We start from the raw sequence: 24,215 nt of genomic DNA on the forward strand, positions 1-24,215 counted from the left end.
TCCTGACTCCCCGCTCCTCTGCTCCTCCCCTCACTCTGTCAGTCGACTGTTTTCTCTGTCTGTCGGTGTGTGTGTGTCTATTAGCTAGCTGTTAGCTATCATCGCCATCAACCGCAGGAACGACGTGAACATGGCGGACACAGCCAGGGACCCTCCACTGCAGCACACCGACTTCCAGGAGCTGGAAGACGGGGAGGACCTGTTCCCAGAGCCGGCCGCCACACAGGAGGTGAGTAAGAGGAGGAGGTGATGAAGGGAGGCCGAGGGGAGCTGTGGCAGGCAGGGCGTGATGCTTCCAGCTGACAACAGATGAAAACTTAGAGGAGGGGGAGCAGGCAGGAAGGAGACCTCTAAAACGGTAAAATTTTGAATGAGGTTTGGTGTGTGGAAGCCTTTATTCATCCCTGCACTGTCATCATTCAGCAGAACAGCTGCTGAAGCGTTTACATTTCTCAATGTAACAACACTGACGGTGGCCTTCAAGGCGACACTTACAGGAGCCGAGGAGGGTCATGTTTGCGCAGAGAAAGACGCAGAGAAGGTGTGATTGCGTGCCGTCAGGTGACAGTCACACAGGTGTGGGTGATGCATTCAGGGCGGACTGGAAAAACGGATATCAAGAAGTGCAGTACAGCACATTAAAGATTGTTGTTTGTTGTGTTATGCTTTTATATGTGTGAAGTAATTTAGTAGAGTGGTTGACGTTTTGAAGTTAATTGCTCTTAGCAATCATAGCTTCTGTGTTTTTAAGTAAGTAAGCAATGAATCCAGCAGGTAGTTGCGTCCAGTGTTTCCACACAGTGTTAAGAAGTTACAAATGAAAAGACTCAAAACAACAAAATGTGGCCTGATATCAAGGACAGATTTAAGCTAAATGCAAACAGTTACTAATGCAACAACATAACAACAAACTACATGGAGTTGAATCACCTGTCTTTGTTACACAGTCTGAATCAAACTGACACCTTTGTCGCAGGGTTGTTGCTCTAGATTTGATTTAGATTGTGCTGGCTCATAATATTGTTTCCACATGATGTCTGTACGGTACGAGTCCTTGGCTGTGAAGGGAATTGGGTCCGCTAAATTGTCCGTGTGACAAAAACGCCTTTGTTTTCCCAGTTTTGGTCCAATTTTACCATCCAGGACAGCAGCAGATAAATGGGTGTTTTACATTGTAGACAGACAACTTTGGGAAAACGTTTCAGGTTTCAGCTTTTCAGAGACGATGACGAAACCTTTTATGACCAGTTAGATAAAGGACCAGTGTGCAGGATTTAGTAGCATCTAGGGGTGAGGTTGTAGATTGCAACAAACTGATTACCCCTCACCTCACCCTTCCCTTCCTAAGCGCCAGTGTTTGGTTTGTCCCTTCTGGGCTACTATAGAACATGGCCGACTCTGTGGAAGCAGACCCACACCGTCTGTAGATAGAAAGAGCTCATTCTAAGGTAACGAAAGAGTCACAAACAGCAGCCCAACAACTTTGTCACTTCCCTCCCCCAAAAATATTCATCTGATTGTTCCACAAATGACTGATAAGCATTTTCTCACCTGCTGTCCAGTTCAAAGGAAGTGAACAGTGGCTGTTTAAAGGAGGCGGGATGTGAACCGGGGCTTCCTGTGTCAAAGCCACAGCAGGCTTGTACATCTCTGTTGCTGCTATAGCTGCTAGCCAGTGCAGTCAACTGGTGTAATGTGTTGTTTATAGATACAACACATCTACATACTTTACTGCAGTCATGTTGACTTGTCGCTCATGCTAGCTGGAGTTAGCTAGCCAAGCTTGTCGTAGGACTGTTGTGGGACCACGGGATTGCTGCATCTGCTTTGAACGTCGCTTCAGCTGAGGTTTACTTGTTTATTTCTTTCACCAACACATTTTTGTCTGGCCCCGTTAGAGTAACCCCCTGAACAGAAGTAATCAGGTACCGAAACAATTTAATTTTTTTAATGTCAGCTCACCAAATTGCAAGAGGATATAAACTATAAGATAGAGAACATGAGCGGTAATGTGTGTTTTCCACTGACAGTCACATAGATGGAGGAGCAAACGACTGTAACTTTCCAGAGTGGTAAAATCCTGCCTCGTAGGATTATAAACCTGTGTTTTACCTGAGTCTTCAAACTCATGGATCAGTTACTCACACTGCACTTTCATTGTCTCATCGGTACATATGGCAGCATGCCCCCATCAAAGCAGCCGCCGGTGTTTTTTAATGCAGGTCAATCTCCTGCCGAAGTGCTTCTGAACAGGGTTTTTTCCTCTTCTTTCTTTTCCTTGATTTGGATGAACTGAGCGTTTAAGATTGAAGCAGACAGACAGACAGCGAGAGGAGTGAGACCTCTGTCTGTGAAAATATCTCAGATGATGAGTTTAAAAACACAGTTTCTTATTTGAAAAGTTTTTGAAAAGTTTCTTCTTCAAGTGTGTTGTAACCTCAGCTCAGAAACAAACTTGCAGACACACACACACACACACACACACACGCACACACGCACAGACGGGTATTTTTCTCGTTCTGTCATGTCAGCACTTTGGATTTCATTCCTGGTGATGATTGTCTTCCTTTGAGTGTCACAACAGCTCTCGTCAATGACCTGTGTATGTGTGTGTGTGTGTGTGTCTGTTTGTGTGTGTGTCAGTCATCCACTTCCGCTGTGAGCAGCAGAATGGGTCAGGGTGTGTTTTCATGGCCGACACGTTGCTTCACCAGGACCAATAAACAGATGAAGGATGTTAAACGCTTTAAGGTGGACTGGGGTTAAGTGGAGTGTTTGCTAACCTCTCACTCCTTCTCTTTCCTCCTTAAGTGTGTCAGTTTGCAGGAGTGTGAAGCAGATTCTCTCTCCTGACACTCTGTGATATCAATATACACTCAGGTGCCAGTTTATTAGGTACACCTGGCTGAAAAGAATGCAGTATAATGCAGAATCCTCCCTTCATTCAGGTTTTGTTGAAGCTGTTTCAGAGAGGTGTTGATTCAACTGTATGATTCTGACGCGTTTCCAGTATTTAGTTGACCATTACTGACCTAAATTAGGATTTGAACCGAGGACTTTGGGATTATGTGATAATAAGCCACCAGACTGATTGCAGTTGCACCTTTGTGTGTGTGAGCGTGTGCGTTTTTTTTATGTCATGTCAGCGTCGTTCAGCTCTGACATGAATTTCCTCTGTAGTGTCCTCATGTTCCCTTTTCACACAGCTATTTCCTGGATATTTTGGGCCATGCAAGCAGCTCCAGGGACAGCAGTGCCCGTCTGTCTGTCTGACTTTTCATCTAGCGCCATCCTAAGGTCAAAATTTCAATGTTAGTCGAGTTAGAGGTTCAAACATTGTTGAATGGAAGCACAGCTGACCTGGCGTGTGTGTGCGTGTGAGCGTGCACGCACAGTGTTTCCTCTGACCTCTCCGTGTGTTTGCTGAGTAAGGAGGGAGGAAGCTCCTCGTTATCATCACTCATTTCCTCTTCTCTCCCTCCACACTCTCCCTGCCATCCTCTCCTCTTTCTATCCGCTCAGCTAAAATCTCCACATCGCTCTCTTCCTCTTCGCTTCCTCCGCTCCAGCTGTGAGCCGCGTCAGGAATTCGCTTTTGAAGTCGTAGGTGAAGGTTGCTGAAACTGACTGGAGAAGCTTCCACCTGCTTTGTATGTCGTAGCTCATGTAGCTGTCACCAAAACTGACTGTTTTTTATCTCTGGAAATTCAAAAGTTTTGTACATTATTCCTTAAAGTTCACAAAAATATATCATTTTTCTGCAGGTTGAACCTGCAAAAACACACTCGTCTTATCCTCATTCTGAAGTGTATTATGAGGTCATGATATTGTGTTGGCAACATTCTTCAGGCTGTAAATTTGTAAAGGAAAAGGTGTCAAATCTCCAAACGTGCCTGATGTTTTCTCACAATGACACTGAAATACATCATGCAGTAAATAAGATATGGCAAGAAGATTAAGAAATAACTCAAGTGTTTTTCTTTCCTCCAGTATCCTAATTCACTTTCCCAGGAGTCCACACATTTTCATTTTCGAAATTCAGACGCATCTGATGTAACAAGTTTCACTCATTTCCTTCAGTGAATCATCACAAACATTTACAGTCAATTCAAGAATCGGTCCTTTGAGCTTGTAACTCCTAACAAATGGCCATAAAAGCTCTCCACTCCATTAAGGAGTAGGTGTGTGTATGCATGTGAGTTTGTGTGTGTGTGTGTTTGTGTGTGTGTGTGTGTGTGTGTGTGTGTTATATAAAGTTGCGAAACCTGCTGCCCATGTGATCCAGTAGCTGTGAACTGCGACATGCAGATGAAAAAGGAATTTCTTGAGTTGACTTATGAAGGCTGGTTCCTCTCCGCTGTGTCTGGAGGTGTAAAGCCTTGCTGAAGGGCAGCTCAGCAGAAGTCATTGCGGGAGACTGAAGATATAGACGTGGTTCTCAACATGTCTGGTGTCACTGCGTTTGCAAACATAGAGGCGATTTGTGGAAATCTGGCCAGTCGCTTTGCACAGACAGACCTTCTATTGGTTGACAGTCAATGTCCTCCACAGGTCCATACCTGTGAGGGCAAAGAGCAGCCGGTGGCACCTGAATAAAACCCACAGAGTCTCTGTGCTTCGTGGTTGGTGCTCTCAGTTTGCTGCTGTAACCCTATTTTTTCATTATTATATATTTTGTGCTGCTAATGCAGTAAAACAGAAACTCCCTCAGATATGAGTAATGTAGTATTAGTCACCCATGAATGATCTGAAGTTGGAGCCGTGACTGCTGCTGTGAGGGCTGCACGCTAAGGGTGAGGGATACGACCTGAAACTTACATTACGCTGTTTTTTCTGTTTCTTACAGCGATGGTGTTATATCACAGCATTACAAGAATAAAAGGGATATGCAACTCAAACATTTTGAAGTGAATCCTGCTATTGGCCCTCAAAGCAGTCTGAAGCAAAAAGATTAGTGCACACAAGATGATATGCTATGAACTGTTGGCCTAAAGCTTGGTTTAGGCTTCTGCGTCGCGGCGACGCCGTACCTACGCCGTCGACGCAGACCCCTACGCGGACCCTACGCCGTAGCCTGATGCGCACCTCCAAAAAATCCTGACTACGCGTCGCGTCGACGCGTAGTGACGTGAACGTCGAGGACTGTGATTGGTCCGTTCAGAACGTAATTTTCGGTTCAGTCGCAGCCCTATGGTCGCAGCACAACAACACCGCCATTTTCAAAGTTTCTGTGGTGAGAGCTACAAGAAAAACTGGACCAAGCCGAAGAAAGAATTATCGAGGAGGTACGCAAGTACGACCACCTCTACAACTCCTCTTCGCGGCAGCAAGAGCCCCCTGAAACCATACAAAGACACAGCCGCACCCCCCTAGCGGCTTGGCGGTGAATTGCGGAGCAACGCGTTCCCTCGACGCAGAACTACGAATGCTCAGTGACGGCGTAGGGTGTACGCCGTAGGTACGGCGTCGCCGCGACGCCGAAGCCTAAACCAAGCTTAAGAGTTCATTGTAATGGGGACGTCTTCGTCACTGGATCTCCACTTCCTCAGATGATGAGAATAGATGAAGACTTTTGTGTTCTTGCAGCAGAGAAACTACCGTGCATTGCTCATAATATTTCCCTCCACATCTTTGTGTTACTGGACTCACAGTTATTGTGTGGGAAAATGGGAGTGACTGGATGTAACTCCAGTTCTATGAGTACATGCATTGTCCTAGTCACATCACAGGATGTGTCAGGTCAAGTAAGGCAAATTAACTCAAACATGTCGTGCTACAACTTGTTTGCTGCTTGATACAAAAGGAAAACTTTTTCATAACTAACAAGTACAAGTGACATCTGTCTGATATATCATCATGTAGTCTGATTGAAGGGTTCTTGGATACACACCCCTGCACAGTGACCCACCTATCACAGTCGTTTTTGATCAGTTCATCTAACAACCAGAGCAGCTCCCGCTAGTCGTCGACCACGACCTGAAAATGAGCGAGGAACAGGAAGAAAACTCAGAAAAGGAAGATTCGGTTACAAAAGCTGGCTGTTTCCTCACTGGCAGGCAGGAAGTTCTGTGGTTCAGCAGAAGGATGACACAAGCTGCTGGAATCTTCTTCTTCTTCTTCTGTGGAATATGTTGACTCTGCACAGATACTGTACAGATGCTCTGCCTCCACTTTTCCTGCTCCGCTGTGCTAAAGGGGTGAAAGTTGAAAGACTCTGCTGTGACTGTGAAATAATGCAGTTCAGTCACTGTGGACCACAAGCTTACATGACAGTGTGCATGTTCAGCTACAGTTGAATATTTCATTCTGTAATTGAATGAAATACTTATATATGATTGGATCTAATTGTGTGTGTGTGTGTGTGTGTGTGTGTGTGTGTGTGTGTGTGTGTGTCTGTGCAGTCAGAACCAGCCAGTCTACCTGCTGAAGATATCAGCACCAACTCAAATGGACCCAAACAGGATTCACTTTTTGACGACGATCCAGAGGACCTGTTCGCAGGTACAAAGACACACACGCACGCACGCATGCACGCATGCACGCACGCACACAGAGACATGGTCTGGGTGAATACTCAGTAGTGATTGGCTGCAGGGTGTCCATTAATTCCTGATGATGTACACTGACTAAGTTGTTCCAGTGAAAGTGTCTATTCAACAGTCTGCATTAAGGTGCAGGCTGCGTGGAATCTGCCTGTAAAATGAGTAACTCGTAGACTCATCGCTGAGCCTCGTCACTCTCTCGCTGTCTCTTTCTGCTCGTCCCGTCTCCAGAGGCCACAGAGGAGGTCTCGTTGGACAGTCCGGAGAGAGAAGTCCTGCTGTCTGACGGCCCGTCGCCCGCCATCACCCCCATCACCCCTCCAACCTCCGTCATCACCCCCCGCATTGGCCTCACCCACGACGACATGTTCACACACTCCTCCTTTGACGAGGTGACTGCGCTCACACACTCGAGCTCCCTGTCAGGTTTCCACCGGGCACTTTTAGTGAATTGTAAATCGAAGTTCACGCAGATTTGGAGACGTTTCTGCTGGAAACCAGACATATGACCTCATTTATTAATTGTAATTGCTAAAAAATTATCCCACTCTTGTGCTGAGCGTTACTGTCAAGCACTGCCCAGTTTGTACGTTTTTATTTTTTTTACCTTGTCAGTTATTTTAGATCTTGCTTATTCTGTTGAGTGTGATGGTCGGTGTCCTCCTCTGCCCTCTGCTCGGTTCTCTCCACATGCGAACAGTTGTCTCTTGTTCTGTCTTAAAAAATGGCTCAGAAAGCAAACTCCTTTTTTTTCCCCTAGATTGAAGAGGAGGAAGGCGGCGATTCATTCGACATGCACATATCAGTGTCTGACCCTGAGAAAGTTGGTGAGTACGCACCGCTTTCACACCCCCGTGGTCCTGGAATATCCTGGATTGTCCTGGAGCGATGTGAGGTGTATTTCAGAGAAGGGAAGATCAGAGAAATCTCACTGATATCACTGAAGTTACTCATTTTTACAGCTGGAGAAAAGTGTTTTTCCAATTACTGTCTTGAATTTGATGATTTGTTTCTACGGACTAGCACTACATTTCCCATCAGCCCCCTTCTCTTCTTCGCCTTTCTCTCCCCTCCCTGAAGATAATAGACACGTTGGAGCTTTTCTCTGTCAGAGCTGATGTAAGCAGAAACTCTGAAAGTAAAATGCAGAGCAGGCAGTGACAGAGGCCAACGGTCCGCTCAGTCATCCTGTTAGTCATCACACTTTATTATTGTACTGATGGATTATTGATGGAACACTGAAGCCCTGTGACTGCCCCCTGCAGGCTCCAAGGTGTCAGTACAGGACACACTTTAGTAAAGTGTGCGACAGAGCAAACAATTGATGATTTAGTGGCTTTGAGCTAAAAATGTGAAGTGTGTCCTGAGAGTTATGAAGCAGTAATATGTGTGGTGACCGTACGGGACGTTCATTTTGTACTCTGGCTGTTAATCACTCAACTGACCTGACAGTCCCTTTTTGTAAATATGAACAGAAAGAGACAGTAAACGAAACTGGTGAAACACTCAAGAAAAGACATTTAACCAGTTAAACCAGTTTGATGTCTGAGCTGAGTGTGCTCCTGTTTCAATCACCAGGTCTTCTATGTTTAGATTATTAATGCTACGTGAGGATGTTTGGATGTGTGTATTCTACTGCTTAGTGTCACTACCATAAAGGTCAGTGCTGATGAGATAATGTGTGTGTGTGTGTCTGTGTTCCAGGTGATGGAATGAATGCGTACATGGCCTACAAAGTGACAACCAAGGTGAGATTTATATCAAACTGTGTATTTCCAGGTGTCTCATACAGTGTTGTTATATTCATCACGTCTGTCAGGCGCAAACAACATGAGTGAAACTTGTACTATGACAGTCATTAGTCAAGCACATCAGGACAAAAATTTGTTCGTGTGACAAAAAACAAAGCAGCACATTAGATTTAGACATTATTACACACACACACACACACACACGCACACACACACACACACACACACACACACCTTGGCCATTAAAGAACATCTCAGTTCTTGATTCTCAGCTCTTCACTGTCAGACTCACCTGACTTTGTGAGACTCAGCTTTACGTAGGCTCAGCTGTGCTCTGAGTTGAATACTCACTGTAGTATGTCAGCACAGCTAATTAGCATCCAGCTGCCTTTACAGTGAGATGTCTTAATAAGCTCCCGTATGATTTTTTAATTCTCATCAGCTCAATCCTTGTACTCCGTTCGTGCATTATGCTGTTTTTTGTGTGTCTTGTTATTTGTGCAAATTAACTAAACAGCTCTTTACTTTGTTTTCTGCTACCTTCTACTTGTCAGAGGGGAACATACATATAATGAAGGTTCTCGAGCAGTAATGTGAACATTCAGACCTTGTTTGTCTTGTAATAAACAAATGTTCCTCTACTGTTTGACATTTGAGAACGGCAAAGCCAGTTCTATTTACTTACTCTCTCTCTCTCTCTCTCTCTCTCTCTCTCTCTCTCTCTCTCTCTCTCTCTCTCTCTCGCTCTCTCTCTCTCTCTCATCCAGACCTCCATGTCTCTATTTAAGACTAACGAGTTCTCAGTAAAAAGGCGTTTCAGTGACTTTCTGGGTCTGCACAGTAAACTGGCCTCTAAGTACCTGCACATAGGCTACATCGTCCCCCCAGCACCAGAGAAAAGCATTGTGGGTAAGTAAAGTCATCGCCACACACTCCCTCAACTGTACTCACGTCCTAACTGCACTGCTAAAGGAGAAGATGACTCATAGAGTAAATAGAGTGTGTAGGCTGTCAGTGATGACAGATCGTACCTATGCATGTGTGTTGTGTTAATTAGTTGTGACTGTCCTCGTCCCGGTTGTTAATCAGCTGTATTAATGAGTGTCTCCTCGCCTGCAGGCATGACCAAGGTGAAGGTGGGGAAGGAGGACCAGTCGTCCAATGAGTTTGTGGAGAAGAGGAGGTCGGCACTGGAGAGGTACGAGAAGAAACTGAGAAACACAGAAAAACACAGCTGCAGTTTATCTCTGCTGCTCAGTCTGGAGGATTTACAGAGCCACACTGGATTCTCCATGTTTTAGGCTGGAAGATGGTCAGCACAAGCTTGACATGGGAACAAGAGTAGTAATAAAAAGTACAGAATTAGGAAAGTGTAGCAGCTAAATGGAATTAGAAGAAAAATTGTGACCATTCATTCATTTAATCCAAAATGGAGACATGATGGGGTCAAACAGACGCTTCAAAGGAACCAGTCTGAACACAGATGGTGTCAGTGTTGCACTGTGCAATCAACATTTCCTTCATAATGATACAGTACATTAAACCTGTGTGTGTGCGTGTGTGCGCGCGCGTGTCTGCTGCGTGCAGTCGTGGTAAAGACCAACTTGGTCAGAGCTTTACAGGCCTAAAGGTTAAACCACAAATATTAGATACATCATTATCACAACACACATGTTCGTGTGTGTGTGTGTGTGTGTGTGTGTGTGTGTGTGTGTGTGTGTGTGTTGAATACTGAGGAGGTGGGGGAGAGGTGGGTGGGGCTGACATTCTGCTGCCCTTTACTGATGGTGTTTGATTGACAGGAAGGTCAGTCACTGACAGCTGATGGAGCTCAGAGCTGCAGAACTCCATGCTGATGGACACACACACACACACACACACACACACACACACACACACACACACACACACACACACATGCATGAATGAACATTTGAAATTTTTCTTTCTTAACTTCAATTTTTCATTAATGTTTTATGGAAATAATGACACTCAGTTGCAGCACAGTTTGTAAATAGTTTGTGTATTCACATATTTGATTAGAAAATCATAACTCTAAATTCCTTAAAGATCAATTCTATTTTTTATGTTTGTGGTTGGAGTAGGGCTTGAAGATTGCTCATGTTTTAGCAGCATTTTAAAACACACAACTTGTTACAGTATTTTCAGACTGCACCGTGGGTTAGAGACTAAAGGCGGGTTTTTTTAATTAGAGCTGAGAACCTCTAAATGTTTTGCAAGGTTGCAGTTTTGACATCAACCAATGATGTCAAAGAAGAAGAAGAAGAGCAACAACAACAACCCAACAAGGAGAATAATGAGTCCCTGGATTAGAAACTGGTCATCATAATAAAGTTCTGCCCAAAGCAAAAGCATCTTTTGTTGATTAATTCTGCTCTGTTTCAGGTATCTGATGAGAACAGTGAAGCATCCCATCCTGCTGAAGGATCCTGATGTCCTGCAGTTTCTGGAGAGCTCGGAGGTAAACAAAAAATTCCACGTTTTACCAGAAGATCACGAACATGTGTTCAACACATGAGCATCAGCAAATCTGTACAAGCAGGACATGACAGACCTCCACAGTCCTGTGACCAGCAGACAGACTGTCTGCGCTTCCTTGTTTCCCCTCAGAAGTGATTTTGTTTCAGCAGCACTTCTTACAGCCTGCTGCCTGTTTAATGTCACCGGCAAACTTTAAAGGTCCAGTCAGCCTTTAAAAGTGGACTACAGTCTGCAACTTCATCTTCATCAGTGCTTCACTGCAGAAAATCAACAAAACCTGCAAGCTGCAGTTTGGCTCTGTCAGACCACACGTCTGCTTTTGTCTCAAGTCCTGCTCCATCTCTGCAGTTTAATCTTCAGCTGGACGGCAGAAAACTGGGTCAGAGCTGAAAAGGCAGGCTCGTGTGTTAGTACAGTAAACTAGATATAACATTTATTAAGAATAACTCCATGCTAGATCTTTTAAGGAAGAAAAGCGTGGCTGGACTGACCTGTGCGGATGCTGTAATGGACACAGAGTGACACTGGTGGAAAGGTCATGGGGTCAAAAATGATCCATCCTGTTTACATCCACTTTAATGTCGTGGTAATCTGACCAGTAGTGTTGAGATCTCTGGACCAAAGAGTTGGACGCACAGACGGACTGATCAAATAACTGATAGAGGGTCTCAGCCCCTGCCTCAGACAGGGCAAAAACAAATAACTGACCCCCAAAACAGAAAAAAACTCTGCCTGAGTTTTCTGATCTCTTCACTTCTTTTTCTCAGCAAGCAGCAAAACATCCCGACAAGGTCAAACCGGCGAGTCTGCGCCTGCTGGCCGAGCCTCTAAAAACTGCCTCAGGGTTTAAGGGCCTGTGGTGTTTCCTGTTTCCTCATTTTATTGTCCACTCCAACTAAATCCTCTGTAACATTTCATCTTGTTGGTTCAAACTGTCTCACTCCCCCCGCCTCTGCCTCTGCCTCCGCCTCCGCCTCCCCCTCGTCCTCATCTCCCTTCTCTGCAAACCACCTAACTGTTGGTGGTATTGTGTTGGGAGAGCCGGCGGTTGTTGGGTCCAGAATAAATGGCCTCATGTCACAGATTTAACAGATGAATCACTCGGACGCTTGACCGAGCGTGTCGGTCCGTCCGGCCCGCTTAATGAAACACAACCAGAGGAGGTGGGAGCGGGAGGGAGGGATGGACCGGGCAGCAATTGAAAGCTATTTTTACCCCCCGCCCAGCACATTTACATTTGTCCCCCCCCGTCAGCGAGGGCCCCGGGGACCGAGCTGTCCCCTGGCTGCTGCCGCTCCTGTTAAATGAGATTGGAGGGTGGGGAAAGCTGGGTAAATGTGCGCCAGCATCAGAGGAAAACCCTGTATGTCCGGGAAAAAAGTAAAGTTTTCCAAAATGAAGAAAAATGAGCCTATTTTCAGACGGACGTCCAGGCGTTTGCAGAGTGACGCGATGGGTTCTGAGTCGGTTTTTGCGGCTGTTAAAGTTGCTCGACACATAAAGCGGCCGCATTAAATCTGATTGGAGCTAAAACGTGGGAGACATTACAATCAGAGGGGAGGAGGGAAAAGACCACAGCTGTGATGGAGTTAGAGATGGAAAGAAAGATGGTGCAGAAAAGAGAAAGAAACAAGAGAAACTGAACAAAACAGTCAGCAAAAGAAAGTGAAAATCAAAGGAAGGAAGGCGGATCATGAAGGTGAAGGAAGGACAAAGACAAAAAGTCATTCAAAAAAAAGAGGACAAGAGTGAAGATTTGAAATGAGATAAACAGAGAGCAGGACTTGTGGAAACTGAGGGATGAAAAGAGCCAGAGAGAGTAAAAGAAATAAAGAGATGACACGATTGAAGTGAATACTGTAAAGCCTCAAGTATAAGCCCAGGTGGAATTACCTGTACTGTAAAGGCTCACATGGTAAATTCAGTATGAAGATCATTTCCACAGATTTGCTGTTCTTCAGTCTGTGTACGTCAGTGCGGCTCAGCTCTTCCTGCACATGTTTCAATGGAAGGCCTTCAAGCCGCTTTAAGACTTAATGTGAAACATCAGTGCAGGAAGTGTTTAGTTTTATCGATGTTAAGCTAAAAAAACACCAGCCAAATCAAAGCGACTGGAAATAATTAGTGAACGTGTTCCAGCTGAGTGATGAGGATGACTTGACTGTGGTTGTGCAGATGGAGGTAGCTCTGTGGAAACAGACGTTAGACTGAATTTATCAAGACAGGGAAGTTTGCATCCACAGCAAATGAAAACAGGGAGCTTTCAAATGTCATGAAATACACCTTAAAAAGTGGAAGTGAGCTACGAATCAAAGCCTGCCTGTTCCCCAGCTAAAGCGCTCATCCTGTTTGTTTTTTGTTGTTGTTGTTGTCCAGTTGCCGCGGGCGGTCAGCACTCAAGCTCTGAGCAGCGCCGGACTTCTCCGAATGGTCAACAAGGCTGCAGACGCCGTCAACAAGATGACCATCAAGATGAACGAGTCAGACGCTGTGAGTGAAGGAGGGAGGAGAAGAGGAAGGAGAAAGATGGCAGGTTGAAGGGGATGAAAGAAGGATGGAGAGAAGATGGGAAGGGAGGAAGAAATGAAATATGAACTAAGCAAGCAGGGATGTGGAGGAAGGGAGAACGAAGGATGAAATAAAGAGTCGGGAAGAAAGGATGAGAAGAAAGGAAGGGAAACGTGGAAATGAGGAACTCGAGAGGAAGAAGGAAAGGACAGAAATAAGGCAGTGTCAAGGAAGGAAGGAAGGAAGGAAGATGACAGCACAGGTTTGAAGACTGAACTCCTGATAACCTGTGTGTGTGTGTGTGTGTGTGTGTGTGTGTGTGTGTGTGTGTGTGTGTCTCAGTGGTTTGAGGAGAAGCAGCAGCATTTTGAGAATCTGGATGTTCAGCTGAGGAAACTTCATGCCAGTGTGGAGTCTCTGGTCTGTCACAGGAAAGGTAAAGTCTTCTGTCATCAGAACCTTCTGTTCCTGTTTGTTTTGGTTCACTCACTGCTTATCACAGACTGATAAGTGACGTCCAGTCATTTTAGTCTGCGTTTCAACCCATTAAAGAAGAAGAAAATGTTTTATTTTGTTTGGTGTTTTTTTGAGGGCAGAGCAAAAACGTCATTGCAGCTATTTGTATTAATTAGCTCTTTAGGAGACGTCAAAAAGCAGATATTTGGGACATTCCTCTGGCGTGTACTGAATCTCTCTGGTCTCCTCTGCAGAGCTGTCAGTGAACACGGCACAGTTTGCCAAGTCGGCGGCCATGCTGGGGAACAGCGAGGACCACACGGCTCTGTCCCGAGCTCTGTCCCAGCTGGCCGAGGTGGAGGAGAAGATCGACCAGCTGCACCAGGACCAGGCCAACGCAGACTTCTACCTCTTCTCCGAGTTACTGGGCGACTACGTCCGCCTCATCACTGCCGTCAAGGTACGAGCGAGTCTGCAGGTAGACTCAGCTTCACTCTACTGAGAGGAACACAAACCCCACAACACAGGAAGGGGGTGTAACCTTTCACCTGTGAGAGCCTCAGTCCCTCTGTAGAGCAAACCGGGTTTTATTTAGGACAGTGAAGCTAAAACCAGGAATGAAGATAACTGTGTCCTGCTGGACACGAAACACCTGCGTCCAGGTAGGAAGAGAGACAGGATGTGAAAGAGGAGAGGAGGAAGAACCAGAGTACAGTAGAATAAAGTTGTGGTGGGTTGTATATTTGATTGACAGCTGTGTATTGTGACCGCAGCTATTGAACCTTATTTGATGGAGACAGACAACCACGAGTCAGCAGTCCTAGTTGTGGCTAATTTAATGTCCTTTTCCGTCTCATGAGGTCAAATAAATGAAACCAAATAACATTTTTCAGTATTCCTCATTACATTTCAGCAGATTAGATGTTGTCAAATCGGGAAAAAAAGATAAGAAGCTACAAATGATCTCCATGATAAATAAATAATGTGTCTTGTAACTGGAGGGTTGGGACATTCGGTGTGTATTAAACCGCGTGTGTGCTTGCAGGGTGTGTTCGACCACCGTATGAAGACGTGGCAGAAGTGGCAGGACAGTCAGATGCTCCTGCAGAAGAAACGAGAAGCTGAAGCCAAACTGCAGTTCACCAACAAACCAGACAAACTGCAGCAGGCCAAGGACGAGATCAAAGAGGTGAGACGGACAGACGGAGGGCGAGAAAGATGGTTTGATGATGGTTTGACTGTTAACAGTCATCAAAGCACTTCAGGCTTTTTTTCTGTCAGCAGTAATGCAGATTTTAATCTCACGTTCAACACCGTAGCTGAAAAGCCAAAAACAGCCGATGAATGCTATCGACTAATAATGATGACAATATCCTTTGTTAGTTTATTTCACAGCAAATATTCCAATAATAATCACACATCTTAAACGTGGTCTACTTCCAGTGCATTCATTGACACTGGCCTCTTAAGACAGCCTGATGTAGCAGGCGCTCAGACGTCTTATGATTGGCTTCATCACACCTGCAGTCATGATGGTATTGTTTTTGTCCTCGGACTTCTTCATCTTTTTGCTTTTCATTTTCACATTTCAAAATAATTAGTACAACTTATAATTATGTACCATATTATTATGAGTGTGGTAATAATCTATGTTTCTACGCTTAATAGCTGAAATCCTAGCCGCTCCCAGGAATCACTCTCCCCTCTCTGAGGCTGTAGGTGTGTCCAGTCAGCTAAAACAAGCGCACCTCCACAGCTCAGTCATGTGAAAACTTTTTTTTTTTTTGTATAGAAATCTTGTTTTCATTCCGTCTGCAGGCTTCACACGAACTCAGTACGACAAACAAGAGCAGGAGAGAGTAGAAAAGTACTTTATTAGAGCGTCTGTTGAAGCTGTCACCACACAAATTCATCCTCTCTGTCAGGATACAAAGCGCGCACACACACACACACACACACACACACACACACACACACACACACACACACACACACACAGAGTTGGCATGGTCGGGGGTCTGGTATTAGAGCAGAGGAGCTGTCAGATGTGGGGTGTTGGGAGGAGGACGGGGGAGTTTTGGGTGAGGCTGTCAGAAGCTGCAGACGAGGACAGATCGCAGTAGAGTTACAACCAACATTTATTTGGAGCCGACATGAGTTTTGCCGCCTGTCAGGAGTCGGGTTTCGGTTCACGCCTTGACAACAGCCAACAGAAAACACACAGCGGCTTTTTCTGAAGTCAAAAAAAGAGAAAAGAGTTTTACTTCACACTGCTGCTGCTGCTGCTGCTGGAAACCCGCTGAACAGCTGCTGCAGACAACGCATTAAGGCCAGAGATAGGACCTCTTCACAAAGTAAATGCATTTATCGCCAATGATGTGAAGAGAGGGTGATTCTTAAAAGGCCTGAAGAAATATTTTGTACGACAGACTGGCAGCAGAGGGAGTGAAATCTGTGAACACATGCCTGTGAAAGCAGCAGAAACTCTTCAGGCGTCTTCTTTTCTGCTGGCGGTGCCACGTAGTTCCCTTTTTCTCCCGACAAACGTATCTGTTGTCCTCCTTACAACAACAAAGAAATGGAAAAGTTTGGGAGAGCATTTGAGTCTAGGTCCACCCTAAGATGACCAATTTAAAAAAAAAAAAAGCAACAGAAGGACACTATGAGAGGTCAGACCTCCACTGAGGCCAATAGTCCTCTCTGCCATCATATGCAAATCTACAAGCACAACCACTATACATGTATATGTATATTTCCAAAACAATTAGAATTTCACATTTGGATGTAAGAGTATACTTAGCATGTGCACGTGTCGACTCCCCCAGAGGATGCTGGTACCAGTGTTTAATGGCTTTCCACCAAGTTTCATGAAAATCCTGCTGACAGACAGACAAACAAACAAACCAAGAAACAAACAATGGAACCGGAAAGATAACCTCGGTAGTGGAGGTAAAAAAAAACAAACAACAACACAGTTAAAATGCAAAAATGTTTTTCTTTCACATTCGTGTTAAAAGGTCGTTTTTGCTAAACTCCACTAAAACACTTCCCTTCTTCTTCGTTAGCCACCATGAGCTGATCAGAGCTACAGTCGGGTTCCTCCGCTGAGTCCCAGCTGCTTTAATACATGTCGAATAGCTTCTTATGCTGCCTGAACAAGAGCTTCTGCTCTGCTGCACTGATGCGTTAATCCAATCTCCACACAGACAAAATGCAAATATACACAAACAAGCTTTAAATAGAAATAATCAGAGATCAGTGAAAAGAAACGCAACTGTGGCTCATCTTTTTCAGCCACATCCTCACAGATGTGAAGCATCTCATCAGCTCTGTTAAAAGGTTTTCTTTGCTCAGGTGAAATTAGAGCTGAAACAACAACAAAGGTGTGGACACTGAATGGTTTTGAATAGATCCTCTCAAACATTTAGTTTTGTACGTTTACTCAAGTAAAATTTGACTGCAGGTCTTTTACTTGTAGCACAGTATTTGTACTTTCACAGGTCAGAGATTTAAAGGCAGTGGTGTGTTTAGTGTCTGTCAGATTATTACACCACACTGCCCCCTGTGGGCACCAAACAGAAACAACAGCTGGAGTTTGAAACACTGCTGCTGTGAATCTGCTGCTGTCTGTACGCTGTGGTGTTCTGAGACATTCCAAAGAGCTCTAAAGGTTTGAATTCTGAAATCAGAAATACATATTTTTATTTATTTATTTATTTTTGTTTTTTGTGGATTTGGCAATTTAGAGGTACACATAATGTGTTTTTTTAAAGGACGATACCAGTATTATTTGGACTTGAGGGGTTTAAATTTGACAGTTTGAAGACCAAGAAAATTTAAGAAATGCTTGAATAAATGGAACAATTTAATAATTAGCAGAATTTATCCCCTGGGGGAATAGAACGATCTAAGGAAACAGCTTTTACATTGACTGATAGAAAAACTCTGCAATTTACAGCTGTTTAAAGAATTAAAAAATCCAAATTATCCACATTAATATGAACTTTTTTTTTTGGTACATTTTCATGCCTCTGTTGGGTGGTTCATTGAGGTTACAGCCTTCTCTGAAAGCCCAGATGTGCTGCAGCATCTTTGTGTGTGTGAATCATTCAGATTAATTCAGATCATTTCAGATTAATGTCTCTAAAAAGAATCTGAGGCAGCGACACCAAACCCGATGTTCACTGTTGGTGCTTTAAGATGGTATTGATGATATCAGTGTGATTAGGTCAGGAGCTCACGGTACACACAGCTGAATATTAGAAATACAGAGCTGGGATAGTACAATAATACAAAGCAGCAAAACATCTGACCAAAGATTCACTTCCAACCTTTAGTCTGTGGCAGTTTTTTAAAATTCTTTCTCCACACACGACTCAGTTTTGGGTCTCTGCTCTTGTGGCTTTACAATGAAAAGCGTGCACATGTCATCCAGGTAGAGCCTCCGGTCTACAGGCAGCTCGTTTCCTCACAGTGTTTCCCTTTGGTTTGAGGTTTTGTTTGCTCATGTCTCTGGATCTTCCTCTATGATTTTGGAAGCTCTGAACATTTTTTCCTGCCTCTTAAATTTTGTTGCGTTTTCCCTGCCATGCCTTCCTGCAACCAGGAGATTGAGGAGGTAGGACTGCCCCGTCTGTCTGTCTGTCTGTCTGTCTGTCTGTCTGTCTGTCTGTCTGTCTGTTCGTCCTTCTGTCTGTCTGTCTGTCTGTCTGTCTGTCTGCAGTTCTGTGTCCACCTGCCTGACTGCCTGCTTCACACCTTTTATTTGCCTCATTGTCCCATTTGGTTCTCATATTTATCATCGTTTAGTTGAAGTTTATCATGATCCCGTTCATTTTTCGTTTGTTTGTCCTGCTATTAAACAATCGCGGTCACATGAATTAGTTTGTCAGAGCAGGTGAGATTTCCTCAAATTCGCCTTTTGGAATAACTTTCTGTTAGTATTTTTCTGAGCATCAGGGTTAAAAATGTTCATTCTGGGTCCAAATTCTAATTGAAAGTTAAAGTCAAATAACAGACAAACCCTTTCATGTGACGGCTTAGATCATCTAGTCACAGTTTTTTTGGTCTTTTTCCATGAAAGCTCCATATAACCCGCAGATTAAGAAGATAAATCAATTCCATCATTATTTCAGCCTTTCAAAGACTCATTTAACCAGGTGGTTGTTGACTTAGTTCAGTAAATATCAATAACTTCAATTAATAAACGTCATCTAAACTGCAGGTATCAACACTGTTCAGTTAGTTCACTACACGGATGGAAATACAGGAAAGATTTATTACTTGATTGGTTTGAAGTTGGTGCTGGTTGGACTTGCCAGTATAAAAGCACGTTATCTCAATCAGGTCAGTCAAATCTCATAAACTAGCCGCAGGAAATGTTTATTGGTGACGTTGTATGTTTTCTCCTTTGAATCTTTTTTTAAAAGATGATCACCAAACCGACATGTGAAGGAGAAAATGTGTAGAATAATTAATTCAGAATTGAAATTTGGGCCAACATTGAAATCAGTGTCAGCCTTGAAAATCTGGTATCGGTCGGGCAAAGATCAGTAGAGTCACACAGTACGGACGGTCTGTGTGTGTGTGTCCATGTTGCTGCAGTTTGTGTAAACTGACAAAAGTCCAACATGTGTAACAATCTGATGGATTACAGATTTATGACTCGACAGTTGAGAATTTACTCATCAGATTATCTAAATGGACCAACGTGTCTCCTGAACAGACAAAATACCAATTTAAACATAAATCATAAATGTTGTCTTCCTCTTTGTGTGTGTGTGTGTGTGTGTGTGTGTGTGTGTGTGTGTTTCAGCTGGAGGGGAAGGTCCAACAGGGAGAGAGAGACTTTGAACAAATCTCCAAAACCATACGCAAAGAAGTCAGCAGGTTTGAGGTGAGGAGGCGTGATGGATGAGAGAATGAAAAGATGATGCTCTGCGTGTTCACGTCCTTCATCCTTTGTTTGTCTTCAACAGAAAGAGAGAGTGAAGGACTTTAAAACCATCATTATCAAATATCTGGAGTCACTGGTTCAGACACAACAGCAGGTAAAGACGAAGGCAATGTTAATGTTATGGTTTTCAGATTGATGTTAGAACCAAAATAAATCCATTTTGGCATTCATTTTTGGAGTACACTGAAATTATTTGTCAATCAGAATTTAATTTTGGAAGTAATTCTATGTTTTAAATGTTATTTTGGCAAAAATAACATTTCAGATTTTCTATATATAACAATTTAAGTATACAAATTTACATGCAAATAGAACCAGAAAACATAATGGCAGATAATGAAAATTGAATAATTTCCTTTTTCTTTTTCTCCTACAGCTGATAAAGTACTGGGAGGCCTTCTTACCCGAGGCCAAGGCCATCTCATAGAGTCCACACATACACAACAGACAGTCCTGACTGGCTCCGGTCAAACTATTCTACCCATAATGCACCTGTCCTCCCGGGTCACCCTCATCTTCTTGTTTATGCCCAGAGTGAAGAAGAGAAGTGAGGCAGCGAATCAGCTCGGAGCGACATTTCTGCTGTTAAAAAAAATCAACAACCAAACTGTCTTGAATTCACAGTTCACCATCTTTTAGTCTTCTTTCTTCTGTCCGCTCTTCTTTCGCAACTGAACGTGCTGCGTTGACGTCCTGTGAGAGTCATTGTCGTTCTCATCATCAGTGCTTTCATAACTATAAGAACAGTTTTGCTCTCCTGAAACTGTTTTCTTCTTACAGTTATCAGATTTCAAGAAGTCAAAGCAAAACGAAAAACAGCAAAGTCTGACTTCCCTTGCCTGATTTTTTTGTAATATGAAACCTGCAGTGAGTGTTATTTTCAAACCTCATAATCCCATAGAACATGAACGCAGCATGAGTTCTGACCCTTGTGATGGCTTTCCTCACCACATAAACAGATTCTAATATGGTGTCAGTTTTCACAGCTGGAGCACTTTGTTCACACGTGGTGAATGGGTGAGTGGAGGAGTGGGTGGAGGAATTGCACTCAATAAACTGCTACTGTATTTTTATTTTTTTTTCTGTTCAGTCTTTGGATGTATGGAAGCACATCGCCGCCACAAAAATGAAAAAGAAAAAGATGAAAAGTTAGGAATGCTAAAAATATTTATTGTCAGAATTATTGTACGATTTGACTGAGTTATTGGAGAGGTTTAAAATTGAGATCAAAGTTATGACACTGAATGCCTTCATCAGAAAAAATACATGGGTGTGTATTTAATGCCTCACACCACTTCAGTCTTTTTCTGCTGTTGCCTGTTTGCTTTTACAGAAATGTTTCTCTCTCTGTCTGTTGCTACCTGGTTTGTTATACTTTATTTTATACATCACCACAAAAAATAATGTTTTTACGCTAAATGCATGACTGAGAGAATAAGAACTCATGAAGAACGCTGTGCGATATAGTCAAAAACTCTTGGAAAAAAAGCAGAAATTAGAATATTTTAGTACAGATATACACAATATTACTTTAAGTCCCCCTGTTTAGCATTTTAAGCAGTATATAAAAAAACAAAGAAATGGTTAGTAACACGCTAATACGTAGTTGTAAACAGATATAATTGTTGACTATTTGCGTTGTGTTCCCAGGGTCAAAACTGATCCGCCACGCTCATCATGACGGTTTGGACTTACTATGACAATATTTATGTTCATCATTCCTGACTCATCCTTTTTTTTTTCTTGGCAAGAAAGGGCTTCCATACATTGACCCTAAATTCTACAGTACCCATGAGCCTCTGCGGCAGTGGCTCTGGAAGAGGTTGGAGTCAAAGCTTTGAAGTTGAAGTAGTAGCATATTGAAAAAATCAAATCTCGAACTTCACCCACATCTCTCGGAATGTTGGCTGAACACCATTGACTTTTGTTTTTTCGATGAGACAAAAATGTTTTTAAGTCTCGGTGTTTGAAAGCAGGGTTACGAGCTGTTGATTTTGATCCTTTATGCAGCACTGTCCGCTGTCATGCTAGCAGTGTTAATGTGTTGTTTTTTTTAAAGAACAGCGGTTAAGCATGGGAACTTTTGTCTGCTAAAATCCCCCAAACGCATCTTTAATTCAGAATATCTCTGGTTTTATTTTGGAGTTTGGAACATGAGCTGTGAAACTGATCCGGAGTCAGTGATGAAGGACGACTGACTGCATCCTTTGCTATATTGTGTATTGTACTTTCTGTCACCTGTTCAATCCCCTCACTTCCCATCATGCCTTTGAAAACAAGCGCCCTTATTTCCGTTGCTGTATGATCGTGAGTGAAGGCAACGTTTTCTGTTTCTTCCCTCTTTGTGCTGGTGGGAGCGGAGTAGGAAGAATCTCACTGTTTGGTTCAGTTCACTGCTCCTGTCGGACGAAAATTTCCAAACCTGGAAAAGCTTCTCTCTTTTTTTTGTTGTTGTTTTTAGATCTCTCTTCTGTGTGAAAAGGTCTGATTAGTATCCATAGTTAATAAGATTAAACTCTGTTTTTAATGTATTCTATGATGGTGAATTTCCCTCGACACACTGAGCCCATTTTTTAGTTTTTTAGACACTGCCAGTACATACAACTATTGTTAAAACATCATGTAGACAGGACGTATTCAAACTGAAATACAGTCATTTAAATGGACTTCACCAGAGGCAGCTCTGATAGTAAAATGAAGTTTGGTGGATGGGGAACCAGCGACATCAAGATTTTGAATCCTAGAAATTCTAACATTTTACTACTAAATACTGTAATACAGTGTGTTCATGTGCATTACTCTGTAGAATCACTTTTGACCTCAGTTCATGTCCAGTGCAGCTTTTACCCATAACATCATTGTAGTTTTTCCTTCGTAAGTGCCCAAAGGGGAAGAAGTTTGTCCCCTGCATTGCTCCTGTTACCATCAGTTGCGTTTGCCTGTCTGAACGAGGCATGAAGTGGCCAAAAACAGTGTTGCTGTGGTTCCTGCCGTTTTCCCTGCTGATGACTCTGTGCCTCAGTTCAAACCTGAAGAATCATACCAAAACTAGAGGGTTAAAAAAGTAAACTAATCTCTGTTAAATAATGTGCTCAATTGTAAAATACAAACTAACAGTCAAGTCCATAATAAGAACTGAGCAGTTAAGAACCTAGTGTGAAAACTTGCTTTGTGAACAGAACCGTGGTGTTTTTCTTCCTCCTGTCTGTTTTCCTCAAAGAGGAGACGTTGATGTTTTGGATTTTGGTTTATTGAATTTAAGATGAAGGATTTCCTGTTGAAGGAGACTGAACTAAAGCCAATATTCAGAGTCTCAGAGCAGTTTCAGGTGTGGAGGAAGTGAGTGACTGTCAGGTGACAGTGTGTGTCCGTCCAGAGAGCAGCCTCAGACTGTGAGGATTATTTTTACCGGCTCTTTCTTTTTGTACTGATCAGTGTGAGGGCTGTCGTTAGAAATATTCAACTGCAAATTTTACAGAATCTGTTCTTGATTTCATTTTATTTTTTTTAATTAAAGCACATTTTATTATCAGAATCCAATATCCTGAATCTGTCAGAGAAGCTACAAATCTGATACTTGTCATCTCTTATTAGATTAAAGTTCAAATTAAAACTAGAAATATTTCATGTTTTTTTCAGCCCTCCTCCCGTCTACTTGTCAGTCTTAAATCATATTACACTGTGTTGATTGCGACCTTTTGTATCTTATTCCATGTTTTATTCCACATTTTTTGCCGCCTAATGATGTGCAATGGTTGAGAATTTTCAGTTGATTTTTTTTTTTTTTGTTTTCACAGATGATGAAATGCTTTATCTGAGCAGATTTTTTTAATCTCTTTTGGCATTCCTGCAGCGTGGCAGAGCAGGTGTTTGAAAACTTTAATTACAATAAAGGAATGTATCTCATCCTTGGCTGCACTGGGTTTGAATTATTCAGGAGTCACAGATCGCTTGAACTCATGGACAACTCAAGGTAGTGGATAACTGAAGGTTTTTAACCTTTCAACTGATTATCCTACTATCCATCCATCCATCCATCCATCCATCTATTATCCTCTGTTTATCCAGGTCAAGTTGTGGTGGCAGCAGGCTAAGCAGTAGTAGTTCAGACATCCCTCTCCCCAGCAATGGTTTCCAGCTCCTCGTGGGGGATCCTACAGCATTCCCAGGCCAGATAAAATGTGTAATCCCCCCCCAGAGAGATCTTGGTCTACCTTGATCTCTCCTCCCTGTTAGACATGCCCAGAAAACATCCAAAGGAAGGCGCCCAGGATGCATCTTAATCAGATGCCTGAACCACCTCATCTGGCTCCTTTCCATGCGATGAAGCAGCGGGTCCGGATGGAAGTGCCTCACCCTGTCTTTAAGGCCAAGCTCGAGGGAGCAATCCACTGTTTTCCAGCAGAGACCTGCAGCCTCAGACTTGGAGGGGCTGACTCTCATCCTGGCCACTTCACACTTGGCTGCAAACTGCCCCAGTGTGTGCTGAAAGTCATGGTC

The 24,215-nt window shown here is 43.3% G+C and overlaps 1 protein-coding gene across 3 annotated transcripts; it reads left to right on the forward strand.

Moving 5' to 3' along the window:
- Positions 1-23,621, forward strand: snx2 (sorting nexin 2). Of its 3 annotated transcripts, XM_076730614.1 has the most exons (16): positions 1-229; positions 6,402-6,501; positions 6,774-6,934; positions 7,303-7,369; positions 8,247-8,290; positions 9,061-9,202; positions 9,413-9,491; positions 10,700-10,775; positions 13,172-13,285; positions 13,646-13,739; positions 14,014-14,219; positions 14,805-14,948; positions 18,366-18,377; positions 19,575-19,655; positions 19,738-19,809; positions 20,092-23,621. In XM_076730614.1, exons 1-16 carry the CDS (start codon positions 131-133, stop codon positions 20,140-20,142), a joined length of 1,542 nt encoding a protein of 513 aa, XP_076586729.1. In that variant the 5' UTR covers positions 1-130; the 3' UTR covers positions 20,143-23,621. The 3 variants fall into 3 exon arrangements, 2 of the variants coding, with proteins under 2 accessions (XP_076586729.1, XP_076586730.1); XR_013077177.1 differs by lacking the exon at positions 18,366-18,377 and having other exon boundaries at positions 14,805-14,968; XM_076730615.1 differs by lacking the exon at positions 18,366-18,377.
- The last annotated feature ends 594 nt before the right edge of the window (positions 23,622-24,215 follow it).

The sequence above is a fragment of the Chaetodon auriga genome, chromosome 5, assembly GCF_051107435.1.
Source record: "Chaetodon auriga isolate fChaAug3 chromosome 5, fChaAug3.hap1, whole genome shotgun sequence".
NCBI classification, from domain to species: Eukaryota; Metazoa; Chordata; class Actinopteri; order Chaetodontiformes; family Chaetodontidae; genus Chaetodon; species Chaetodon auriga.

What these genes read in the sequence shown, in the direction of transcription:
- snx2 (XM_076730614.1), top strand. Translation starts at nt 131, where the DNA reads ATGGCGGACACAGCCAGGGACCCTCCACTGCAGCACACCGACTTCCAG. An exon ending in TCCAGAGGACCTGTTCGCAG is followed by an intron (nt 6,502 to 6,773) that starts GTACAAAGACAC and finishes TCCCGTCTCCAG; the next exon opens with AGGCCACAGAGGAGGTCTCG. An exon ending in AGGAGGTCGGCACTGGAGAG is followed by an intron (nt 9,492 to 10,699) that starts GTACGAGAAGAA and finishes GCTCTGTTTCAG; the next exon opens with GTATCTGATGAGAACAGTGA.